The sequence below is a fragment of the Hoplias malabaricus genome, chromosome 12, assembly GCF_029633855.1.
Source record: "Hoplias malabaricus isolate fHopMal1 chromosome 12, fHopMal1.hap1, whole genome shotgun sequence".
Classification (NCBI taxonomy): domain Eukaryota; kingdom Metazoa; phylum Chordata; class Actinopteri; order Characiformes; family Erythrinidae; genus Hoplias; species Hoplias malabaricus.
Genome location: NC_089811.1, coordinates 21,128,709 through 21,152,201, shown reverse-complemented (window position 1 = coordinate 21,152,201; position 23,493 = coordinate 21,128,709). Strand labels below are relative to the sequence as shown.

The following is a 23,493-nucleotide window of genomic DNA, read 5'->3' as shown; positions in this document are numbered from 1 at the left end:
ATTCTGTGATCAAATGGTCTTACATTTTTTAACATTGCCAAAATTAAAAATTAAATAATCACTTGCTTGTTAAAGGGGAATCGTCAGTATTTCATTGCTATTTTAAATGTAAGAAGGTGCTTGATTATGCCAGAGGCTTGGGGAAAAAGGCCTTTAACATCAAAGCTATTTCACAGAGAAGCCCAGAAAATCCTGAACAGTGACATCTTTGGCTCTGTTTGAGAACAGGAGAAGGATTCAGCTCTTAAGAATCCCTATGGCAATATGACATGCATGCTCTATTTGCTTTCTACTTAATCTACTCCTTCAAAGTCTCTCACAACACAACAAAATTAGGTAAAGGCTGTAGCAAGAAAAGAGACTGTTCAGTGAACTCTAGGAAGTCAGCTTATGATGAATCATTTATTTACCTTAGTATATTTCTATTAACTTCCTAGCATCTAAATCAGTGTTGGCACACAGTTACCTCATCTTACTCTGAAGCATCCATTTAAAATATGCTCCAGTCTTGGTCTGGTACTAGTTTTTATATTCAGCCTGATGTGGTAAACGAAAGGATGATGCTATGCCCTTACACTTCTGATACACCTATAAAACAAAACATATATTAGTTTTCAGATTGACTGTTATCTGATTTCTGGTTTGGCTTCTGCCTAAAGGTTTCTGCTGAAGGACGGACAGCTGTGGCTCTGTGCTCCTCAGGCCAAGCAGATCTGGAAGTGCCTGGCAGAGAATGCTGTTTTCCTGTGTGATCGTGAAGCCTGCTTCAAATGGTACTCCAAACTAATGGGGGACGAGCCGGACCTTGACCCCGACATCAACAAGGACTTTTTTGAAAACAATGTGCTGCAGCTGGATCCTTCACTTCTGACTGAAAATGGCATGAAATGCTTTGAGCGCTTCTTTAAAGCCGTGAACTGCAGGGAGGGCAAACTTGTGGCGAAGCGGCGGGTGTATATGATGGATGATTTGGAGTTGATTGGACTAGATTACCTGTGGAGGGTATGTATTGAATTAAACCAGCAACAGTGAACTTTAGTCCAATTATCAGTTTATAAAAGCCTGAGTGTGCAACTTTTGCCTTTGACGGTACAGAATGTTTTGTGAACGTGGAATATGAGAAATATTTACTGTGGTGTTAGCTTTGGCAGTAATTATGGAAGCACCATGCTTTTTAGTTTAGATGATGCTGCAGATGTTTAGTGACATCCTAATATAATATATATAGACGACTGCTTAAATAAAACAAATTCCCCTGCCCTTTAATGGGATATGTCAGGAGAAGGACCAGGGTAAAGGTGATTATGACCTCAGAAGTTAATGTAGACGTGCATATATGAATTTTTGGAAGATTTTTTTCATTCCATCAATAGAAATGGATGTCATGGCCAGCAAACTGTTCAGATCTTGTTGTGATTGGAAATAGTACAATTTGGTCCATGACAAGGTTCCACCCTGAAAAGCTGTTTTGTCTGCTATTGATAAAATTGCAACAAGCTTGATCCAGAATGTTGTTTTACATTAGTGAAGTCTACGCCTCAAAGATTTTATTATTTTTTATATTATTTTTCTGAACTTTTTGTTGTTTCTTGTTTTTCCCCCTATTTGTCCTGGAAAGAAATACAAATAAAATCCTATAATTTTGAGGAATGTTTCACAAGACCATAATATATTAGACAGCTATATTTATTTTTATATCTGAAATTTATTTATTTGCTCCCAAGTGAAACATTTGGGTGAATGTCCTCTACATGTGGTGATCTATGTAGTTTTTGCCAAGGATATTATTTTCTCCTCCCTCCAGTTTTGCATAAAAATTACTACAACATCTGAAAACTCTGAATACTGTTTAGTGTTTTGTGTTTCCATTAATGATTATGGCAATGGTGAGAGAATTCTGTAGTAGTATGTTTACCCATTTTAGGGGTTTTAAACACCTTGTTCCATTTAGCCTACACACATGTGGCTGTACATAAGCTGCTGCAAAATACAGTCATGGTAAATCTGCAGTTTTGTTACCCTGGCAACTGAATGGTAGGCTGTATCCATAAAGCATAACATGGGAAAAAGGCTGTGACCTAGTTAATGCTCTCTGTGTATTTTGTATTGGAGGAAAACTAATGTGAAGCTCATAAAACCATATTCTATTTGTAGAGTTGAGTGGAGCGTTGTACATAATAACTATCTTGTATTGCAACAGGTTATTTTGTATACTTTGTTTAATGAAAAAACGCTGATATGCATTTTTCAAGTATTTGCAGAAAAATGAACAACCCTTCATTGTTGTTTTGTTTTTTTTTTTTCTTTTTTTTTTTTTTCTTTTGTTTCAAGGTTGTAATTCAAGGAAGTGATGATATCGCTAGCCGAGCAATTGATTTGCTCAAAGAAATTTACACAAATCTTGGACCAAAATTACAAGCTAATCAGGTAAGAGTTGTCTGCAGTGACAATATTAGTCTGTATTTTATTGAATGGCAGTACTAGATTGTGTCCTGCTGCTGATCTTCCTCCTCCTACACATCATGCCAAAATAGCAGACTTGTGATTGGTCCTTTTGCATGTCAATCTAATTTCATTTCTTGCTGTAGTAGGCTGTTCTTGGACATGTTAAGAGGCAAAAAGTACCAGAGTCTCCATAGAATGTGCAATGTGAGATTCAAATGAGTAACAATTTTTTTTGACAAGTAACATACTACATTGACTTTCTTATTTCTTCCTTTTATTTATTTATTTATTTATTAAATAAAAGGTCTAAACACAAGTTTGTAAGCAAGAAGTAATAAAGAGAATAGAATATAACTGGATTTAATTCTAAGTTCAGGTCTTTGATCAGCTTTGCTGCATTAGAATACTAACTAGAATACTGAGATAAAATACTTTTTGACATTAGGTAACACATTAAGAGTCATCTTTACTAAATTAAAAAATTTTGAAGAGATTCACAAACACGTTGTAGCATTTAAATTATAATTTTTGATAAAAGAAATATAACAGGTTCATATAATTACAGGTAGAGATTCATGAGGATTTTATTCAGTCTTGCTTTGACCGGCTTAAAGCCTCCTATGACACACTGTGTGTGCTCGACGGGGATAAGGACAGCATTAACTGTGCCAGGCAGGAGGCCATCCGCATGGTGAGGGTTTTGACTGTGCTCAGGGAGTACATCACAGAGTGTGACAGCGATTACCACGAAGAAAGGACCATCCTTCCCATGTCCAGGTCAGCCTCACATACTTTTCTTACAGAAATTATTTTCTGTACAGTGAATCACTGTCTTAGTGAATCATTTCTTTACTGTCTGTTTTCTTTCTTGCAGAGCATTTCGGGGAAAGCACATTACCCTAATAGTGCGATTTCCTAATCAAGGCAGACAGGTGGATGACCTGGACATCTGGTCCCACACCAATGACACGATTGGTTCAGTGCGGCGCTGCATTCTCAATCGAATTAAGGCCAACAGTGCACACACGAAAATCGAACTCTTCATTGGCGGGGACATTGTAGATCCTGCAGATGATAGGAAGTTGATTGGGCAGCTCAGTCTTAAAGACAAAACGGTATAAAAATGTATTGTTTTTCTCAATTTATTTTGCTAATTTGAAATATAGCGCTCTAGGTATGAGACACATATTACTGGAAAATGACACAGCTCTGAAATGTTAAAATATTAATGGACATAGTATACTGGTTCTGCCTTTTTTGATTTCTTGCTGTTTTCATGTTTTCTGCCTTAGCTCATCACAGCCAAGCTCACCCAGGTCAGCACCAATATGCCTTCAAGCCCTGACAGCTCATCAGACTCTTCCACAGGCTCCCCCGGGAACCATGGCAACCACTATAGTGATGGGCCAAACCCTGAAGTGGAGAGCTGTCTTCCTGGAGTGGTGAGGAACATGCTGTTCTCGTAATCAAAAAAATAACTATTTTCTATGTACTCTCTTAAACTCTATGATTTGGGAAATTGTGTGAACCAGATCTTGCTCTTTCTGATAGTATCTATTCATGTTTAATGACTGAGGCTGCTGTACACGGCTGGAAGTGTCTCTTCATTATTTTTGCCATGTTTTTATCTTTTGTAGATAATGTCCCTGCACCTACGCTACATCTCATTCTTATGGCAAGTAGCTGACCTGGGCTGTAATCTCAACATGCCTCTCCTGCGAGATGGAGCTCGAGTCCTTATGAAACTCATGCCTCCAGGTACTCAAGAAGTCTTATTTATCTGATCTGAAGTTCTGTAATTTTCACAAGGTTTACCCTTAGTCTTGTAATAAAATCATCTTGGGACAGCTACAAGATTTTTATTTTTATTTTTTTGGTAAGTGTGGGAGGATTTTTCAGGGTGGGGGTAAACTAAGTTCTAAACCAGTCCAAATCCCAGTGAAGGCTGAGCTCAGAATAGGGTGTGTACATGCTCATCTACACTAGCTGAGTTTCTATCTATGTCTTTCTAAGCACATTTTCACATATCAAATAAAAATTACTTGATAGAAATATCAAATAAAATTAGCAAATAAAATAATAAAACATGCATGGAACTTTGGATGTGTTTTCTGCGTATAAAGAAATGCAAATAATTTTGAATAAAAAAGTTGCTAGAAAACATGGTAGAACATGGCATAGTGGATTAATAAAGAAATGAAAACAGCTTTATTTTATCAAAGAACACACCATAATGGGAATTTTAGACAAACCATGTACCAGTAAGATAAGATAGGATAATACTTTGATCATTGATCCCAAATGAAATTGCAGCAGGTGATCTTCCATCAACAGCTGATGTTGTATCAGTGTTTATTGACTTTGCTCTCTTTACAGATTGAAATAAAGCTGTAAAATTAAACAGAGAATTGACTAAACTTTAAATATTTCTCAGTATACGTTTTGTCAATCCAGTTCTGAAACGTACGCAGCTTGCTGTAGAGTTGTATCTTCTTGTGCAGAGCAGATGGAGTTATTTTATTTTGTTTTATATTTTTTTCCCCTTAATCATCATTTCAATTAAATTTTACAGCAGGATGGAAAACTTAATGCAGTCCAGTGTATAACAAACTTGGAGTTAGCCCATCTAATGCATATTAACATGGTGGAAATATTGGTCATTAAACCTACAGTTAATAGATGAGTCTTGTGTGTATGGGGGCATATTACATAAAGTAAAAAAAAATAAATGAACTTCTGCAAATGAGGAACAGCATTTCAGCACTTAGCTTGTTTTGCTTATGTAATTTATTGTGTTTCAGATGCTCAAAGAACATTTAATAGAGAGGTTTGGGGGATGATTTAGCATGTGTACATTTTGGTGGTGGGATTTGTCGCTATCCAGCACCCCCTTGACCCCTTGTTACAAGATCATGCCTGGCACTTTACAGAAAGCTGCTATTTCAGTTTAAAATCATTCTGTTCATCCAACGTGGGTGTTCATTTCCAGATAACACTACTGTGGAAAACCTTCGAGCCATCTGCCTGGATCATGCTAAACTTGGAGAAAACAGCCTTAGCCCAACCCTCGACTCACGCTTCTTTGGACCATCACCTTCTCAAGTCCTTTACTTGATAGAGGTTTGTTTGTTAAACCTGGTTAGACGCAAGTTTTGAAATCCAAAAGTTGAATGTGAAGCAAAGTTCAATGTTTAAGTTCATGCGTGATACTGTCTCTGGTTTCAGGTGGTTTATGCCTTGCTGATGCCTGCTAGTGGTACACTAGGAGAGGATGCTAGTGACTTCCAGTACAACTTTTTGAAGAGTGGTGGTCTGCCTCTAGTCTTGAGCATGCTCACCCGAAATAACTTCCTTCCAAACGCTGACATGGAGACGCGACGGGGAGCCTATCTGAATGCACTAAAAATAGCCAAGCTCCTGCTTACTGCAGTGGGGTTTGGCCATGTGAAGGCTGTGGCTGAAGCATGTCAGCCAGTCGCTGAGGGCACCATCCCCGTGTCACCTGTAAGTTACCCCCATTTCAATCTCTGAGTTGAAGTGACATGAAAACTTCATTACCAACTACTATTTCTACAATATCCTTTTATTTTTTACTTTTCCATTGTGACTGGCCTCACTCATGGAAAAAGAATGGTTAGAGTCCTTCACGTTTCCAGCTACAGTCAGAGGAGCTGTCACAGCATGTGACCTTTGCTTACAGATTACCTAAGGATTCCCACCCCCCCTTCCCAGCACTTCCTGTCACATTTAGAGCATCCTGGCTGCTGTTCTGTGGTTCAGCAAATGTCAAGGGTATATGGTGTCTTTGAGTAGTGTTAAAATAAGTGTGCTTTGGTTTCTCCCTCTTTCTCTTTATCTAGTGAACTGTTTTCATTTAAACCTTCCTCCAAATTCTTGGAAGAGATGAAAGCACTGTCTTCTAGCAGTGTATCTCTTAAACACACGTTAACCTTGTACTCTCACTGTTTCTCCACAGATTAATCAGGTCACTCATGACCAGGCCCTGGTGCTTCAGAGTGCCCTGCAGAACATCCCCAATCCCTCAGCTGAGTGCATGCTCCGCAACGTAGCCATCCGACTAGCTCAGCAGATCTCTGATGAGGTAAGAGTGGAGGGATATGATAAAGGATTTATTAAGGGCACTGCAGACCATACACCTAACAGATATACAGTGTTACTATACCACAGTGAGATCGCAGGTAAACATTTCATGTTTATTTTAGTTTGTTTCTCTGCATACTTTTAGTCCTGTTGTACTATGAATTTTAATTCTCAAGAATACCACAGGTATACTAAACACTTTTGTTTAGGTGATGGATCATTTTCAACACAGCAGTGGTGGTGGCAACGTGTGTGCTACACTGGTATGATTGGATCAGACAGAGTAGTCCTGCACACAGCAGGGCTACTGGAGTATTTAGACACCGTTTTGTTACTGTTTTAGTTAGAATCGTCTACGCACAAAAATATCCAACCTACAGTGTCATGTGACCACTGATGAGGGACTAGAAGATGTCTATTTTGCTTTCTTTACTCTTTTGCTGGGTGGCATGGTGGCGCAGCAGGTAGTGTCGCAGTCACACAGTTCCAGGGACCTGGAGGTTGTGGGTTCGATTCCCGCTCCAGGTGTCTGTCTGTGAGGAGTTGGTGTGTCCTCCCCGTGTCCGCGTGGGTTTCCTCCGGGTGCTCCGGTTTCCTCCCACAGTCCAAAAACACACGTTGCAGGTGGATTGGCGACTCAAAAGTGTCCGTAGGTGTGTGTGTGTGTGAGTGAATGTGTGTGTGTGTGTGTGTCTGTGTTGCCCTGTGAAGGACTGGCGCCCCCTCCAGGGTGTATTCCCGCCTTGCGCCCAATGATTCCAGTTAGGCTCTGGACCCACCGCGACCCTGAATTGGATAAGCAGTTACAGATAATGAACGAATGAATGAATACTCTTTTGCTGTTTTGCTTGTTTATAGCAAAGATTAGGACTAGACAATTTTACTGTTCATAAGAAATTGTGAGAAAGTAGATATTTCCTCCAAGGTTTTAATTTATTTTGACCATGTTTAGACAGTAGAGGGTGATTCAAATGCTCACACTTAGGAGTCCTTGAGCTAGAGAACATTTATTCATTTCCCAGCCAGTTTACTGGTCTTGTCTGGTATAAAATGTGTGTGGGGTTAAGATTAGGTTATACATACCCTTCACCGTAGAATAATCTTTAAAGATTATTGCTTAAGACATTTCTGGAATCAGGACACATTTTGCAATTGTCTGTAAGTGCAGATTGGCTTGAAAATGGCATTGGGGCAAGTATCATTAAAGTTGCTTTTGAAGTCTAATTGAAATAAGTATTGGAGTGTGTGTGTGTGTGTGTGCGTGCGCGTGCGTGCGCACACATACACACAAACAGTAGAGATGGCATGATAGAATCTTTTCCAGTTTTCCTTGATCGCAGTCAAATATAAAAAATAAAAATCACAGTTAATGATTCAGCTGCCAAAAACTTTCTAACATACAAAACAACGAAAAGTTTAAAGCTACATTGTGGCACTGTTGTGTTGCTTCAGAGACAGTCGCACATTCATGCACAGGGCAGGTCCTAGTTGCTTCTTAGCCAGTTAGTCCATGGAAATGTGAACCAATCCAGTGAAATATTTAAAAACACTCAACCCAAAACTTATTTGTCTAAAACATTTTCTGAACATGCTAAAATATAAGATTGTGCATTTGACGATTTGATTTCCATTACACAAACACACATCCATCAAGTGTATGTTCTTCCTGTCTTCCAGGGCCAAACCAGTTTTGGATCTGTTCCAGAATCTAGGCTCCCACTAGACTTCAGTCTTGCTGGGAGTAAAAGTAAAATGACTTTTGATTAATCATATTTTTCCATACTTTCCTTTTCATTCAGAACTTTTTCCAAGCTTTGAAGTATGTCCCAGACATCTGTGTCATCAGAGCTGTCCAAAAGATCGTCTGGGCGTCAGGTTGTGGCACTATTCAGCTTGTCTTCAGTTCCAATGAAGAGATCAGCAAGATCTATGAAAAGGTACCACATCACTTTCAATTTTTGTTTTAGATTTAAATCTCTCGTCTAATTGCTATAATTTTGAGTGATTTTTTTTATTGTATTTGGGTCAAATGACTGCTTGGTGCTGCTTTTGTTATTTTGCCGGAAAAAGAAAATTTGAGTCAGTATCTATAGCCTTTGTTTTGTGAGTTTACGATTCTTTGTGTTTTCTCCAAGACAAATGCAGGGAATGAGCCTGATGCAGAGGACGAACAAGTATGCTGTGAGGCCCTAGAGGTCATGACCCTGTGCTTTGCCCTTATCCCTACTGCCCTAGATGCACTTAGTAAAGAGAAGGCCTGGCAGACCTTCATTATTGATCTGCTACTGCACTGCCAGAGCAAGTGAGTGACTTGCATTGTTAATTTTGCATGTATAAAACCACAGTAGCATTCTTCTGTTTGTTCTTGGCCTTCGTTTTAAAGTTGATCTTCTGCTCCCAGGTCTGTTCGTCAGATGGCACAAGAACAGTTCTTTCTCATGGCCACGAGGTGTTGTATGGGACACAGGCCACTCTTGTTCTTCATCACCCTCCTCTTCACAGTTTTAGGTGTAAGTTTTTCATGGAGTTCTTCATTAGCTTTTTTTAAACATCACTGCCTGCTTATGCTGATGAATGTCTATTATTTGTTTGTAGAGCACTGCAAAAGAAAGAGCCAAACATGCTGGTGATTACTTCATCCTTTTGAGGCACTTGCTCAACTACGCATATAATAGCAACATTAACCTTCCTAATGCAGAGGTTCTTCTGAACAATGAGATTGATTGGTTGAAAAGAATCAAGGTATGAAGACTTCCAGTGCTTTATTGCACATATTTGTGCTCTTTCAAAGAGACTCTTATTTAATGTGACTGCATACCAAAATGTGGTTTCATTCTTCAGGACGAGGTTAAGAGAACTGGGGAGACAGGGGTGGAAGAAACCATTTTAGAGGGCCATATTGGTGTCACAAAAGAATTGCTGGCTTTCCAGACCCCAGAAAAGAAGTACTATATAGGCTGTGAAAAGGGTGGAGCCAATCTCATCAAGGTAACCTTTCTTTACTACAGAACTATAATAATATTTCAACTCTCAGAATGGGGTTCTCTTCTGCAATAAAATAACTTGAAGACAAAACTCATGACGTGTATTTGATTTTTTTTTTCTCCTTTACTAATTGTTCACTCTTGCCATCTCTGCTTTATTTTTCCTCTCTCTGCAGGAGTTAATAGATGACTTCCTCTTCCCAGCCTCTAATGTGTACTTGCAATACATGAAGACTGGAGAGTTCCCCACTGAACAGGCAATACCTGTGTGTAGCAGTCCAGCCACTATTACTGCTGGTTTTGAGCTCCTTGTTGCACTAGCTGTCGGATGTGTGCGCAATCTCAGACAGATTGTTGACACGCTAACTGACATGTACTACTCAGGTATGTACATCAACAGAGTTTATCTGTGGCTTTAGTCATTTCTTTCAGTACATGTTACAATTGGTTTAAATTCAGTATAGTTTACTTAAATTGAGTAAATTTAGTATTTAATGCCAATTTATGCTTTTGCCTTGAACCTAAGCTGCAAGCAACAAGTAGGTCCTGCCTAGACTCGAATTTGTGTCATAGACTGTGTAGCCAGAAAAAAATATGGACACCTCCCAAAATAAAAATTCTACGCAGAGTGGGGCCATGCTGGAAAATGCCAGTTTTGTATTTGTGGCTTTCCTGGCACTACATGTAAACTATGCTGTTTCAATTAGCACCCTACTCCCTAAATAGTGCACTTTAGATATATATGAACTTAATACTACTACATCGTTAAACTGTGTACTACATAGGGTTCAGGAATGTATGTTGTGATTGAGCCCTAGTGTTTTGTCAGAGTAATTGCAGCGTGACACACGTGCAAACCAAAAAAGCATAGATGCTTACAGTGGCATAGGGCATTTGTGCAGGCTACGATGTAGGCTCTGCTTTCAGGCAATGCAGAAGCACAAACCAGCCTTTACTGTTAATTTAAAACATTTATATTAAACTCCGAATGTAACAGAGAATTGCAGTAGTACTTAAATTTGCTTATTCTCTATCACAGGTTGTGAGGCACTTACAGAATGGGAGTACTTGCCCCCTGTGGGCCCAAGGCCCAATAAGGGCTTTGTGGGGCTAAAGAATGCAGGTGCAACTTGCTACATGAATTCAGTCATTCAGCAGCTCTACATGATCCCACCCATCAGAAACGGCATCCTAGCTATTGAGGGCACGGGTAGCGATGTGGATGATGACATGTCTGGGGATGAGAAACAGGATAATGAGGTATTGCCTTTGAATAAAGATTTGAAATGAGTGTCAATTTTTAAATTATGCTTGATTATTTTAGGAGGATATGGTTCATTTGATTTGGTCTAAATATGCGTGCTAAGCAATATTCTAATTATGCTGTTGATATCAGCTTGAATCGAGGGTTTCCTTCTGAAACATGAACAAAAATAACTTTTCATCTCACTTTCTTTGCCTGTAAATAATTCTGGGTTAATATTAAATGAATGCCCTATGATGATGGATCATCCTTTCTCAGTGTCACGTGACTGAATAATTTGCCATCTCTAGGTTTTTGTGCCAAGTGGGCATTGCCTGGAGCTGAGGGCATGTCTACATAATCTGTTAGATATTTAGAGTAATGTTTATTTGGAAATCTGTGTTTGTGTTATTCTTTTCTGTGATTTAGCTAGTAGTTCTTATTGTTTTGCAGAGTAATGTTGATCCACGGGATGAAGTCTTCAGTTATCATCACCAGTTTGATGACAAGCCATCACTGAATAAATCAGAGGATAGGAAAGAATACAATATTGGGGTTCTGCGACACTTGCAGGTGATTTTTGGACACCTTGCATCATCCAGGCTGCAATACTATGTTCCCAGGGGTTTCTGGAAACAATTTAGGTAAATTTTACTCTTCTTTGTTTATGAATTGTGCATGTTTGGTTTTGCAGAATATTTGTAATGGAGGCTATTGACTGCGGACTTACCCTGGCAACACGTATCTCTCTCTCTCTGCAGGTTATGGGGAGAACCAGTAAATTTGAGGGAGCAGCATGATGCCCTTGAGTTCTTTAACTCCCTTGTAGATAGTTTAGATGAGGCTTTGAAAGCACTGGGGCATCCTGCCATGTTGAGCAAAGTACTTGGAGGTTCCTTTGCAGATCAAAAGATCTGTCAGGGCTGCCCTCACAGGTGGGCATTGTGATTCTGGTATTCAAACAATATTAAAACTATTTGTGGTATGTGGGTACTTGTTATATATTTTTGTTTTGTTTTTTCCCCTAGATATGAGTGTGAGGAATCCTTCACGACACTGAATGTAGATATCAGAAACCATCAGAATCTTCTTGATTCCATGGAACAGTATGTGAAGGGAGACTTGCTTGAGGGTGCTAATGCCTACCACTGTGAAAAATGCAACAAGAAAGTATGTACTGTTTTGAAGTGTTTAATTATGCATCATGACTGTTACATGACATTGTCGTTGTTCTGGATTGAACATTTGCTGAAACTTCAACACTGCAGGTTGACACAGTAAAGCGCTTGCTTATTAAGAAACTGCCCCCAGTGCTGGCCATCCAGTTGAAGCGATTTGATTATGACTGGGAACGGGAGTGTGCCATAAAGTTCAATGACTACTTTGAGTTTCCCCGGGAGCTGGACATGGAGCCATACACTGTAGCAGGAGTAGCCAAACTAGAGGGCTTGGATATGCATCCTGAAAATCAGGTATTGAATCACAATCAGAATCTTATTTTCTTCTAGTACTGTATGTGACTTTTGATTCTGACACCCCCCTCCCCTCCCCCAGCAGGTGATCCAACAAAATGAACCCTCTGAGCTGGAGCCACCCTGCAGTTCACGTTACAGACTTGTGGGGGTGCTAGTGCATTCAGGCCAGGCCAGTGGAGGCCACTATTACTCTTATATCATCCAGAGGAATGGCAGCGGTGGGGAGGGTGAGAGAAACCGCTGGTACAAGTTTGATGATGGAGATGTCACTGAATGCAAGATGGACGACGACGAAGAGATGAAGAACCAGTGCTTTGGGGGCGAGTACATGGGCGAAGTGTTTGACCACATGATGAAGCGCATGTCATACCGTCGGCAGAAGCGCTGGTGGAACGCTTACATCCTGTTCTATGAGCGTATGGACTCATTGGACAAAGACAGCGAGCTGGTAAAGTACATCTCAGAACTGAGTTTGAGCACCAAGCCACACCAGGTGAAGATGCCCTCAGCCATTGAGTGCAGCGTGCGCAAACAGAACGTCCAGTTCATGCACAGCCGCATGCAGTACAGTCTGGAGTATTTCCAATTCATCAAGAAACTGCTCACCTGTAATGGTGTCTATCTGAACCCTCCTCCAGGTAAAGACAGCTTCTCGAATCTTAACTTGTTTTCCGACACATTTTCCGGTAATCTGGCCACAAGATGTTTTTTTATTTCACATAGCATAAGTGCTCTCTTTTATGAAGTAAAGATTTGTTAGGATTGAACAGATTTCTGATAGGACTATGGTGAGCAAATTTGATAAACCAGGCCAGTGTAGTGTAGTACTTTTTTATTTGTTTATTTTTATTTAAATAATGTACATTACACCCACATTTTCAGTGTGTGTACGTGTGTGTGTATATATAGCACTGCTAATTTTTGAAGAATTTTGACTTTGCAAAACACACACGCTGTTTTCAGTTCAGTTTTCGGCAAGCTGAATCCAAGCCTGAAAGTCTCAAATAGCACTGCAATAGAGCCTTGATCAACTTTGTAGAGCTCCAGTGAAAGGCATTATTGAACATTATGCAGTGACTTGGTCTTTTTCACTTGTAGTGGCTAAAAATAGAAAAACAAACTTTGTTGCTATTTCTACTCTTTAGAACCAGTTCCCATGTGTGAGAGTTTGAAAGTAGGACTGGTGTTTCAGACACACTGGGGCCAAGCTATATGAAACACCATGTAGCCTACATGACATTAGAAAAGAACAAATGCTCCACAAACTTTTATTTTGAAAGTGTGCCACCGAGTTTAAAATTTTTTGGCAGCAAGTCATACAAGTTGATATTTTTTCAGACTTTAAGGTGACTGTTCAAATATATAGCTGCTCCAATCATCAGCTTCACTTGCCTCCAATTCACCTCATCGACGTGTCTGGTTTATAAAGTTAGTTTTCCTAGTTCTGTGCTTGAGGTCAGTAACGAGGGAACAACAGATAACAATGACGGCTAATTACAGTTATGGCTTCTATATTATGTCTTATTAGGGTAACATTAGGAGGGTATAAGAGTTAGTGAATGTTAATATTAGCTGTGTAATAGCACTCTCAACATGCAGCAAGTTAACATTAGGCATTGGCCGCGTCCCAAACTGCGTACTGCTGTACTGAATTATATGTTTTAAAAAAAAATAATAATAAATAATAATATACCACCCTTAGCAGTGCTTCCTGTAGTGTAGTATGTAAAGTTCCAGAGTTTGCTGTTTGGGACAGCATGACTAATGTTAATTAAATGCTGTTCAACATTATATATACAGTATTTTACTGCCTTATCTACATAGGAATCAGCTTATAGCTAGCTAATATTCTAATATTTTGGGGATGGTGTGGGCTTTGCCTTAGCAAATATGTATCACCAGTATCAAACTCATTCCAATGCCCTTGGATGACAGAAATATATACCAAAAAAAATTAAAATAAACTAATTGTGTGTGTGTGAATAATAAACTTATGTTTAAAATAACTAATAAATAGTAAATATATGTAGGACTGAAATTATAGAGATACTTTATAAGCCCCCCCCCCCGACTTTTCAGGTTAATTTATTCCAAATATAACACAATAATGTCATCAGATAGAATAAGAATGAAATAGAGTTGTTCTATGGCTTTCTCCTGATTTGAATATTAGTTGGATTATCTGTGTAATTGAGAATATATTTTGGATGACATTCATTTGTTGTAGTTGACAGCTGGTGTTAAAATGTGCTGTTGTATTTGAATTCTGAATATGCATTACTTATTTGCATTTTGGAAAGTAATTTTGGTTTAACCTTGTTTATTTCTGCCTTAATTAGGCCAAGACCATCTTTTGCCTGAAGCAGAAGAAATAGCGATGATTAGTATTCAGCTCGCTGCTAGGTTTCTCTTCAGCACAGGATTCCACACGAAGAAAGTTGTCCGTGGCCCTGCTAGTGATTGGTATGTATATGGGCTAAGGTTTATATGGGATTTTGGGAGTAGTGAAAAGTTTTAAACATAGGAATGATTAACGATTCACTCAAATGCCATTCTAGGTATGATGCCTTGTGCGTCCTGCTTCGACACAGCAAGAATGTACGCTGCTGGTTTGCACACAATGCCCTCTTTGCCTACCCAAACCGCTTCTCTGAATACCTGCTTGAGTGCCCCAGTGCTGAGGTCCGGGGCGCTTTCTCTAAACTCGTAGTATTTATTGCTCATTTCTCATTGCAAGATGGACCCTACCCATCACCGGTTGCCTCACCAGGACCATCCAGTCAGGTGAGCTTGACAGTATGAAATGCCAAGAAAATGTAAAGAAATTTATTTAAACTGCTTTTCAATTTGTCAATCTTGATGGTAATGTTTTGTTTCTGGTTTTGTGCTAGGGCTGTGATAATCTGAGCTTAAGTGACCACTTGTTCCGAGCTGTACTCAACTTGTTACGGAGAGAAGTGTCTGAGCATGGCCGTCACTTGCAGCAGTACTTCAATCTGTTTGTCATGTATGCCAACCTAGGTAAGCAACCTGCATAGTTAATTACAATTATCAAGAGAACACCAAAGCCTTTGAAGGACCACGCCCCAAATTTGGTAGACGACTGTGATTGGATAGCGATTGCTTTTCACTTGTGGCACGAATACAGCACTGCTCTCAGCTGAAATGCAACCCTGCTTTACATTTTGCTTTGGCCCGTTCACAGCGTCACACAGTGGAATACAATACAGTTGAGCTGATTGCATTTTTCTGTGGTGTGTGTTCAGTTCTGACACAATTTCAGCATTTTATTCTTTAAATGGAATTCAATGTGTATTGTTTTTTCTGGTAAGAGACAGAGTGATATTAAATCAATGTAATGAAAATTTGTTTTTCATTAAAGCAAGTTTTCCGCATCTGTGTTTAAAAGTAATCTCACGTGTATTGCATTTCAATGAGATGTTTTTGTTTTAAAGTATCTCAAAATGTAAAGCAATATATTTGTGTACTGGTTAAATTTCGAGGTGACTGTATTCAATTCTGACACTAATATTCAGTATGCAATTTGTAAAATGCAAATTGTCATGTATTGTTTTTCACTAAAGAGTTCAAGCAACGTGAAATAAATGTAATAGCGGTTTTGCTTTTAATTTTGGCACACATTCTTCATGTTAGTTTAGGAATGCAATCGTGTGTGTGTGGATTGCATTTCACATTATTCTATTGCAGTGATTGCTTTTCAATCTGGCACTAATTCCTCTCCATACACGGACAATGTCACCGTTCGCTCTGAAAAAACAGTTCTTCTTTGGTTCCAGCTGGGAATTAACCTTTCTGGTTTGTGAACCACTTTATGTCGGTGGAAACTCACCAAACGGTTCCAAATTTAGTTTGCAAACTTGAACCGTTTAGGTTCCTGGTTGGTGGACAAGCACCAATAAGGACAGAAACTGTCATTATGCATCATTAAAAAAAAGTTCATAATAAGTTGAGATTCGAACAACAGAAAGATGACAACTAAGGCAATATATTTTAGACAACTGTGCTGCTTAACTGTTTTATCACTAGTGCAGTTTTTGTAATAAATTACAGTAATAATCCTATAGCTGTAGAGGCACACATTTTCCATTTACTCCTTAGAGGTGGACATATCTACATTTCATCACACACGAACAAGAACGATGTTTAATTTGAAATAATGTTACATTATAAAATGGAGCACACCAGATGTAGCAGAATTTTAACTTGGATCTGCTGTCTGCTACAGGCTTGGCAGAGAAGACCCAGCTTTTGAAGCTTAGTGTGCCTGCCACATTCATGCTAGTGGCTCTGGATGAGGGCCCAGGTCCACCCATTAAGTACCAGTATGCTGAGCTAGGAAAGCTGTACACGGTGGTATCGCAACTTGTGCGCTGCTGCGATGTAGCAACCCGTATGCAGTCCTCAATTAATGGTAAGCCTATTTTCTATATTCAAACCTTTTTTAAGCACATTTTGTTAGTGACTTTAGTTAGTTTAGCATTTCCCTGTTGAAGACAGGTATGTTCAGTTGTGCATTTGCAACTAATCCTGTTAGTTTCTAATTTTCATAGAACAACTGGAAATTAAACAGGATACATAAGTGTAGTATTGTCAGATGTGTGCTAAATGTGAGCTACAGATATAAGAAGCACCCTACATAATTCCAGTATCTGTAAAGCCTTCCTTGGTAGAGCAGAGTCTGTTACATCTGTGAGATAAACTGTGTATTTACACTCTTATTTTCAGAAGAAGTGGTGGATGAGCAGATCTTTTGGTATTGTGTACTTTAGGGGTCTGAAAATTTCACTCTCAACTTGAGACTTCACTGCCCAGTGATGATTCACATCCTTGCTCTGTCTCATGTGACTGACAAACTGGCCATCTCCAGGTTTTAGTGCCTAGGTGGCATTGCCTGGAGCTGAGGGCATGAATGTAATTTGTCTACACATGCTGTAAGTGGATACATTTTTCCAGTGTCCAAACTAATATTCTGCCTATTTTTATTAATAGGTAACCCACCACTTCCAAACCCCTATGGGGATCCTAGCTTGACGCAACCCATAATGCCTCTGCAGCAGCTAGTCGCAGAGATCCTGTTTGTGCGGACCAGCTATGTGAAGAAAATCATTGAGGACTGTAGCAACTCAGAGGAAACCATTAAACTGCTGCGATTTTGTTGCTGGGAAAATCCTCAGTTCTCCTCCACTGTACTCAGTGAGCTACTGTGGCAGGTAAGGCACACTACAGCGAAAGATCACAGGATTAGGAACACCTTACCTTGTATCTACACTCATTCTGTCAGCTCCACAGATCATTAGGCTTGTCATAGTCGCCTTTTTTGTGGTCGACACATTGCTTAGAAATAATTGTGATAAATGGTATTATTGTGAAAAAGATCATTTTATCGCTCTGATATAAATCTAATAGCAAAATAATGCAATTACACCTCTTTATAAGTAATGGACTTTTAGCAAACATTGTTCTTATCAAAAATGTTTAGACATTTGGGATTGGAATCTTTAAATATTTTAATATGGCGGCACGGTGGTGCAGCAGGTAGTGTCGCAGTCACACAGCTCCGGGTGACTGACTGTGAGGAGTGTGGTGTGTTCTCCCTGTGTCTGCGTGGGTTTCCCCCGGGTGACAGTCTGTGAGGAGTGTGGTGTGTTCTCCCTGTGTCTGCGTGGGTTTCCTCCGGGTGACTGTCTGTGAGGAGTGTGGTGTGTTCTCCCTGTTTCTGCGTGGGTATCCTCTGGGTGCTTGGGTTTCCTCCCACAGTCCAAAAACACACGTTGGTAGGTGGATTGGTGACTCAAAAGTGTCTGTAAGTGTGAATGTGTGTGTGTTGCACCGTGAAGGACTGGCGCCCCCTCCAGGGTGTATTCCTGCCTTGTGCCCAATGATTCCGGGTAAGCTCTGGACCCACCGCGACCCTGAATTGGATACAGGTTACAGATAATGAATGAATGAAAGAGAACAGAACAGCATTCGGTCTTCACATAAGAACCACATTCATTACGGACCTTTTCCATCCTTTTCATATCACAGGTTTTTAAATTGGGTTAATCTAATATTAGTTTTAAACTTTGATCTCTTGGTTAAGTCATCTATAATTATTCAAATAATATTTAATGTTCCATGATTTGGACCTTGTCAATTTTGTAAGTCGTCTTTTTCCCACTCTTCTTTGTTTATTCCTTTTTATTTTTTAATTTTCCCTCTCGAAGGTTGCATATTCCTACACATATGAGCTAAGGCCTTACCTGGACTTGCTGCTACAGATTCTGCTCATTGAGGACTCCTGGCAAACTCACAGGTGAGCTTAAACTGGCAATGCTGTCAGTTGGCCATTTCTTTAATTGCTTGATTAAATCTAAATATAGTCAGAATATTAGAATATGTGTGTGTGTGTAAAGCTTACATGAAGTGTGAATGTGTTTCCAGGTAATGTCAAGAATAACAAAGACAAATGGAGATAATTCTATCCCCCTTCACTGTAATGTCTATTCAAGCCTCCTTCAGTAATTTTCCCTGTGTTTTTCTTTAGGATACACAATGTGTTAAAGGGTATCCCAGATGATCGTGATGGGCTGTTTGACACCATCCAGCGCTCCAAGAACCACTACCAGAAGAGAGCCTACCAGTGCATTAAGTGCATGGTGGCTCTGTTCAGCAACTGCTCAGTGGCCTATCAGATCTTACAGGTACAAAATACAATTATAATCATGTATGTGCTTCAAGCTTTAAAGCTATAGTCCAGAGAAATCATATCCAGACTTTGGATCTAATTTCCAGGCTGGTATTACAAATGTAGCTGCAACTGTACATGCATCAGACTGGCCAGGTATATCATCACACTTATAAGTTATTGTAAAATTCCTGTCTAGGACCTGTGTCAAAGGTCTATTTGATGACCTCTGCTGTAGGATAACCATATTAATTATCATACCCTCATTAGCATAACTGACCTGCTGTTTGTAATTTCAGAGCAATGGAGACCTGAAGAGAAAATGGACATGGGCAGTAGAGTGGCTTGGTGATGAACTAGAGCGCAGGCCGTACACTGGCAATGCCCAGTATACGTACAACAACTGGTCACCTCCTGTCCAAAGCAATGAAACCTCCAATGGCTACTTCCTTGAGCGATCCCACAGTGCACGCATGACATTAGCCAAGGCCTGTGAGCTTTGCCCTGAGGAGGTAGGAGAAAAATGCTCCGTCCTCACCGGACGTAACGACTGCAGCATGTTTTATTTGACATTTAGCTATGTAATATTTAGCTGAAAATGTAACAACATATTTTAAAGCTAGTGTATGCCAAAAGGAGCTTAAAAAGATTGTTATTCCTATTTTATCACAGCTTACATTTGCAGTAGTTTTATATTTTCTGAAATTTGTTCATAGTCAGATGTTAGAATTGATATCAGCAGTTGGTTTTCTTTTAGTTAATTAATCATCACGTTATCTTAGTTTAGACATTTCTGTTATTGAAAAATAAATGGTAAAATATTTGGATTCTTAGCTATACTTTCTTTGATGTTGAAAATATTTCCTAAACTTTTGACTGCAAAATACTTGTGCTGATTTTAACTATAGGTAGGGCTTTGAGTTTTCGACAATTTAATTTCCTGACTTTTATTTTGCACAGTCAAAATGTAAATCTAGTCCTTGGCATTTGTTCAAATGAGTAGTTCTGTTTACTGTGTTTCCATTCTTTAATTTAATTTAATTTGTTTTCATTGATTTATGAGAGCTTGATTTCTTTTATTTGCTAAACAAAGTAAGCTTTGACCTTTTCAGTTTAGCTTAATTGATGGCCGTTTTAAAAGTTTTCATGTTTCCTAACATAGATAAATCCACTTTTACGTCATTTGACACTTGCTCAGTGTACATTATGCATTATTAACTGCCATTTCAAACTAGTGTCACTTAATGAAGCACGAGGTGGTGTCTGAAGAGGACGCAGGCCGGAAGCCGTCCTCGCCACAGCAACTTTTGCCAGGGGAAGTGACAGGCCAGCAGCATCACACTGTAAGATTCGTATGCCCTGGCCACATTGGTGCCATCTGCGTAACCTCTTGGTGTTCACAGGGCATGGTGTAGCCAAGTCCATTACCCTCTCCCTCAAACAAACAAACCACAGCTCCTTATTAACTGTTATTTCTTGTCCTCATCTCAATGTTTTTAAACACAAACTGTTTCTTCCTCCCCAAATTCAAACCTTAATGTGTCATATAAGAAGTGATCGAAAACTCTAAGCCTTGGCTATAGTGTACTTTGACTGTCCTTTTGATAAAATGTCTGCTTGAGGGCTTTTTATTTAAATATGTTTATTGTTATGGTGTAAAACCACAAAGAAAAGGACTCGGATCCAGGTTACATAAACATGCATGAACAAAATAAGTTCTCAGCATTCTCTGCAGATAAGAAAAAAAATGCAATTCTTTGCATGCAAGAGAAGGCTTTAGGCTTGTTCTATCTATCAGCTTGTCTATAAAAAAAGAATAATAAATATATATATATACATACAGTGCCTTGCGAAGCATTTCAGGCTTCAAACAAAGATATAAAATTGTAATTTTTTGTGAAGAAACAACAAGTGGGACACAATTGTGAAGTGGAATGAAATTTATTGGATGTGTCAATCTTTTTTAACAAATAAAAAACTGAAAAGTAGGGCATGCAATATTATTTGGCCCCCTTGCATCAGTACTTTGTAGCGCCACGTTTTGCTGCAATTACAGCTGCAAGTCGCTTGGGGTATGTCTCTATCAGTTTTGCACATCGAGAGACTGAAATTCTTGCCCATTTTTTCTTGCAAAACAGCTCGAGCTCAGTGCGGTTGGATGGAGAGCGTTTGTGAACAGCAGTCTTCAGCTCTTTCCACAGATTCTCGATTAGATTCAGGTCTGGACTTTGGCTTGACCATTCCAACACCTGGATATGTTTATTTGTGAACCATTCCGTTGTAGATTTGGCTTTGTTTTGAATCATTGTCTTGTTAGAAGATAAATCTCTGTCCCAGTCTCGGGTCTCTTACAGACTCCAACAGGTTTTCTTCCAGAATGGTCCTGTATTTGGCCCCATCCATCTTCCCTGTCCCTGCTGACGAAAAGCAGGCCCAAACCATGATGCTGCCACCACCATGTTTGACAGTGGGGATGGTGTGTTCAGGGTGATGAGTTGTGTTGCTTTTACGCCAAACATGTCGTTTTGCATTTTGGCCAACAAGTTCAATTTTTGGTTTCATCTGACCAGAGCACCTTCTTCCACATGTTTGGTGTGTCTCCCGACTGATTGTTGTCCTATGGACAGACTCTCCCACCTCAGCTGTAGATCTCTGCAGTTCATCCAGAGTGATCATGGGCCTCTTGGCTGCATCTCTGATCAGTCTTCTCCTTGTTCAAGACGGACCTGCCTGGTGTGTTCCTTGGTCTTCATGATGCTCTCTGTGCTTTGAACAGAACTCTGAGACTATCACAGAGCAGGTGTATTTATACGGAGACTTGATTACACACAGGTGGATTCTATTTATCATCATCAGTCATTTGGGACAACATTGGATCATTCAGAAATCCTCACTGAACTTCTGGAGTGAGTTTGCTGCACTGAAAGTAAAGGGGCCGAATAATATTGCACGCCACGTTTTTCAGTTTTTTATTTGTTAAAAAAGTTTGACACATCCAAAAAATTTCATTCCACTTCACAATTGTGTCCCACTTGTTGATTCTTCACAAAAAATTTAAATTTTATATCTTTGTTTGAAGCCTGAAATGTGGCAAAAGGGGGCAAAAGTTCAAGGGGGTCTCTCTCTCTCTCTCTCTCTCTCTCTCACACTCACACTCGTGTTGCTTGTCGTGTCCCTGTTAATTGTATTGTCCAGTACTGTGTATATTTGTCATTGTCTCCCATTTGATTCAATGTTTTTTGCTGACATCTTGATTAACTCCAAAGTCTAAGGCTATCTTTTGGAAGTACAGTATTTTAACATTCGACCCTAAAACACAAGCACATTCTTCTAACTGCTGAATTGAATGTGTATTCATTCAGTATTTTATTCTTCAATAAAATACTTCTTCCTTGGCATAAACCTGGGCAGGGCTACAGGAGTTTGTTTGGGCCAGGTTATTGTTTGACTTCACATACACCATATATATATATTTTTAAGTAAATTTGTTAAATTACTTGTACATCTCTTTCTGTGCTGCTGTCCTTGAGTTAGATTTCTGATTGATGACCGTTTTATTTTCTTTCAGGAGCCAGATGACCAAGAGGCCCCTGATGATCAGGACTCATCTCCACCGGAGGATACCTCTCTGTATCCCCACTCTCCAGGGACACAGTATCAGCAGGTAACAGAAATAGCCCTCATATGGATAATCATTTACTAATGCTGTTTAATGGTTTTGCAAGTACATTTGCTAACTTACTACAGAGGTATAGTAAGGTTTTGATTTGCCATTGAAAGGCTTAAATTTTGCCACCTTTTTAAAAGTAATCACCACAGCAAAGATGTAAGTTGATATCCATGTAAAAATAGACCTATACAGGAAGTCAACAGAGTTGGGATTCATTTTACTTATTATACATTACTTTCAGGGAAAATAACTAATCTGAATGTTCATTCCATTTCTTCTACAAGAAACTTTAAAACCCACTCACATCTATATCATTTCTGAAGTCCAGTAGATTTGTCATTACTTTAGAAATTGAATCCCTCTCATGATGAATGTCATTTAAAAGACATGTAATTATTCCTACATTTAAAGAAAACAATGGGTTTGGTTTGTTAAAAATATAAGTACATGAATAAACAACGGATACTGTTTGAAACCTAGAAACTAACTTGTAGAAATGATCCAAAAAGAGCTGCTTTAAGATAATGTTTTTGAAAAAGATCAGTAGTGTTCAGAGCTACATCAATCTCAAATAAGCAGTGTTTATTTATGTTTGAGTCATTATCTTCCTCTCTTCACCCCCCCCCCCCTTTATCCATCACAATCACATCACATTAGTGTAATAAAGATGTTTCTATACTGTGATTTCTTGCACAATAATAAACTATAATAATTAAGGTTTATGCTATATTGTGAGATATACATGAGACACTGGCACTGATGTACTGACGAACACAGCACACCAGTGCCAGTATCTCATGTTACAGCACAAAAAAGTGTATTATTGCGATTATACCATAGCTCGTTATTGTCATTTATTATTAGGTTTTAGGATAAAGACCGTGAAA

General features: G+C 39.2%; 1 protein-coding gene across 12 annotated transcripts in view; it reads left to right on the top strand.

Moving 5' to 3' along the window:
* The window catches only part of usp9 (ubiquitin specific peptidase 9), a 43,350-nt gene that overhangs the window by 17,306 nt on the left and 2,551 nt on the right, over positions 1–23,493 (top strand). For 6 of the 12 annotated variants that reach the window (XM_066686514.1, XM_066686516.1, XM_066686513.1 and 3 more), the window contains 31 exons: positions 660–1,002; positions 2,332–2,427; positions 3,011–3,222; positions 3,320–3,560; positions 3,738–3,887; positions 4,083–4,203; positions 5,435–5,565; positions 5,671–5,949; positions 6,422–6,547; positions 8,346–8,483; positions 8,682–8,848; positions 8,948–9,056; positions 9,142–9,288; positions 9,388–9,534; positions 9,707–9,914; positions 10,570–10,790; positions 11,227–11,417; positions 11,535–11,708; positions 11,802–11,943; positions 12,042–12,245; positions 12,328–12,886; positions 14,588–14,711; positions 14,807–15,032; positions 15,140–15,269; positions 16,495–16,680; positions 17,259–17,479; positions 18,476–18,564; positions 18,796–18,952; positions 19,236–19,448; positions 20,172–20,279; positions 22,505–22,600. In XM_066686514.1, coding sequence (XP_066542611.1) covers positions 660–1,002; positions 2,332–2,427; positions 3,011–3,222; positions 3,320–3,560; positions 3,738–3,887; positions 4,083–4,203; positions 5,435–5,565; positions 5,671–5,949; positions 6,422–6,547; positions 8,346–8,483; positions 8,682–8,848; positions 8,948–9,056; positions 9,142–9,288; positions 9,388–9,534; positions 9,707–9,914; positions 10,570–10,790; positions 11,227–11,417; positions 11,535–11,708; positions 11,802–11,943; positions 12,042–12,245; positions 12,328–12,886; positions 14,588–14,711; positions 14,807–15,032; positions 15,140–15,269; positions 16,495–16,680; positions 17,259–17,479; positions 18,476–18,564; positions 18,796–18,952; positions 19,236–19,448; positions 20,172–20,279; positions 22,505–22,600 — 5,656 coding nt within the window. The remainder of the gene's footprint in view (positions 1–659; positions 1,003–2,331; positions 2,428–3,010; positions 3,223–3,319; positions 3,561–3,737; positions 3,888–4,082; positions 4,204–5,434; positions 5,566–5,670; positions 5,950–6,421; positions 6,548–8,345; positions 8,484–8,681; positions 8,849–8,947; positions 9,057–9,141; positions 9,289–9,387; positions 9,535–9,706; positions 9,915–10,569; positions 10,791–11,226; positions 11,418–11,534; positions 11,709–11,801; positions 11,944–12,041; positions 12,246–12,327; positions 12,887–14,587; positions 14,712–14,806; positions 15,033–15,139; positions 15,270–16,494; positions 16,681–17,258; positions 17,480–18,475; positions 18,565–18,795; positions 18,953–19,235; positions 19,449–20,171; positions 20,280–22,504; positions 22,601–23,493) is intronic. The other 6 variants (XM_066686525.1, XM_066686524.1, XM_066686523.1 and 3 more) reach the window with 4 other exon arrangements.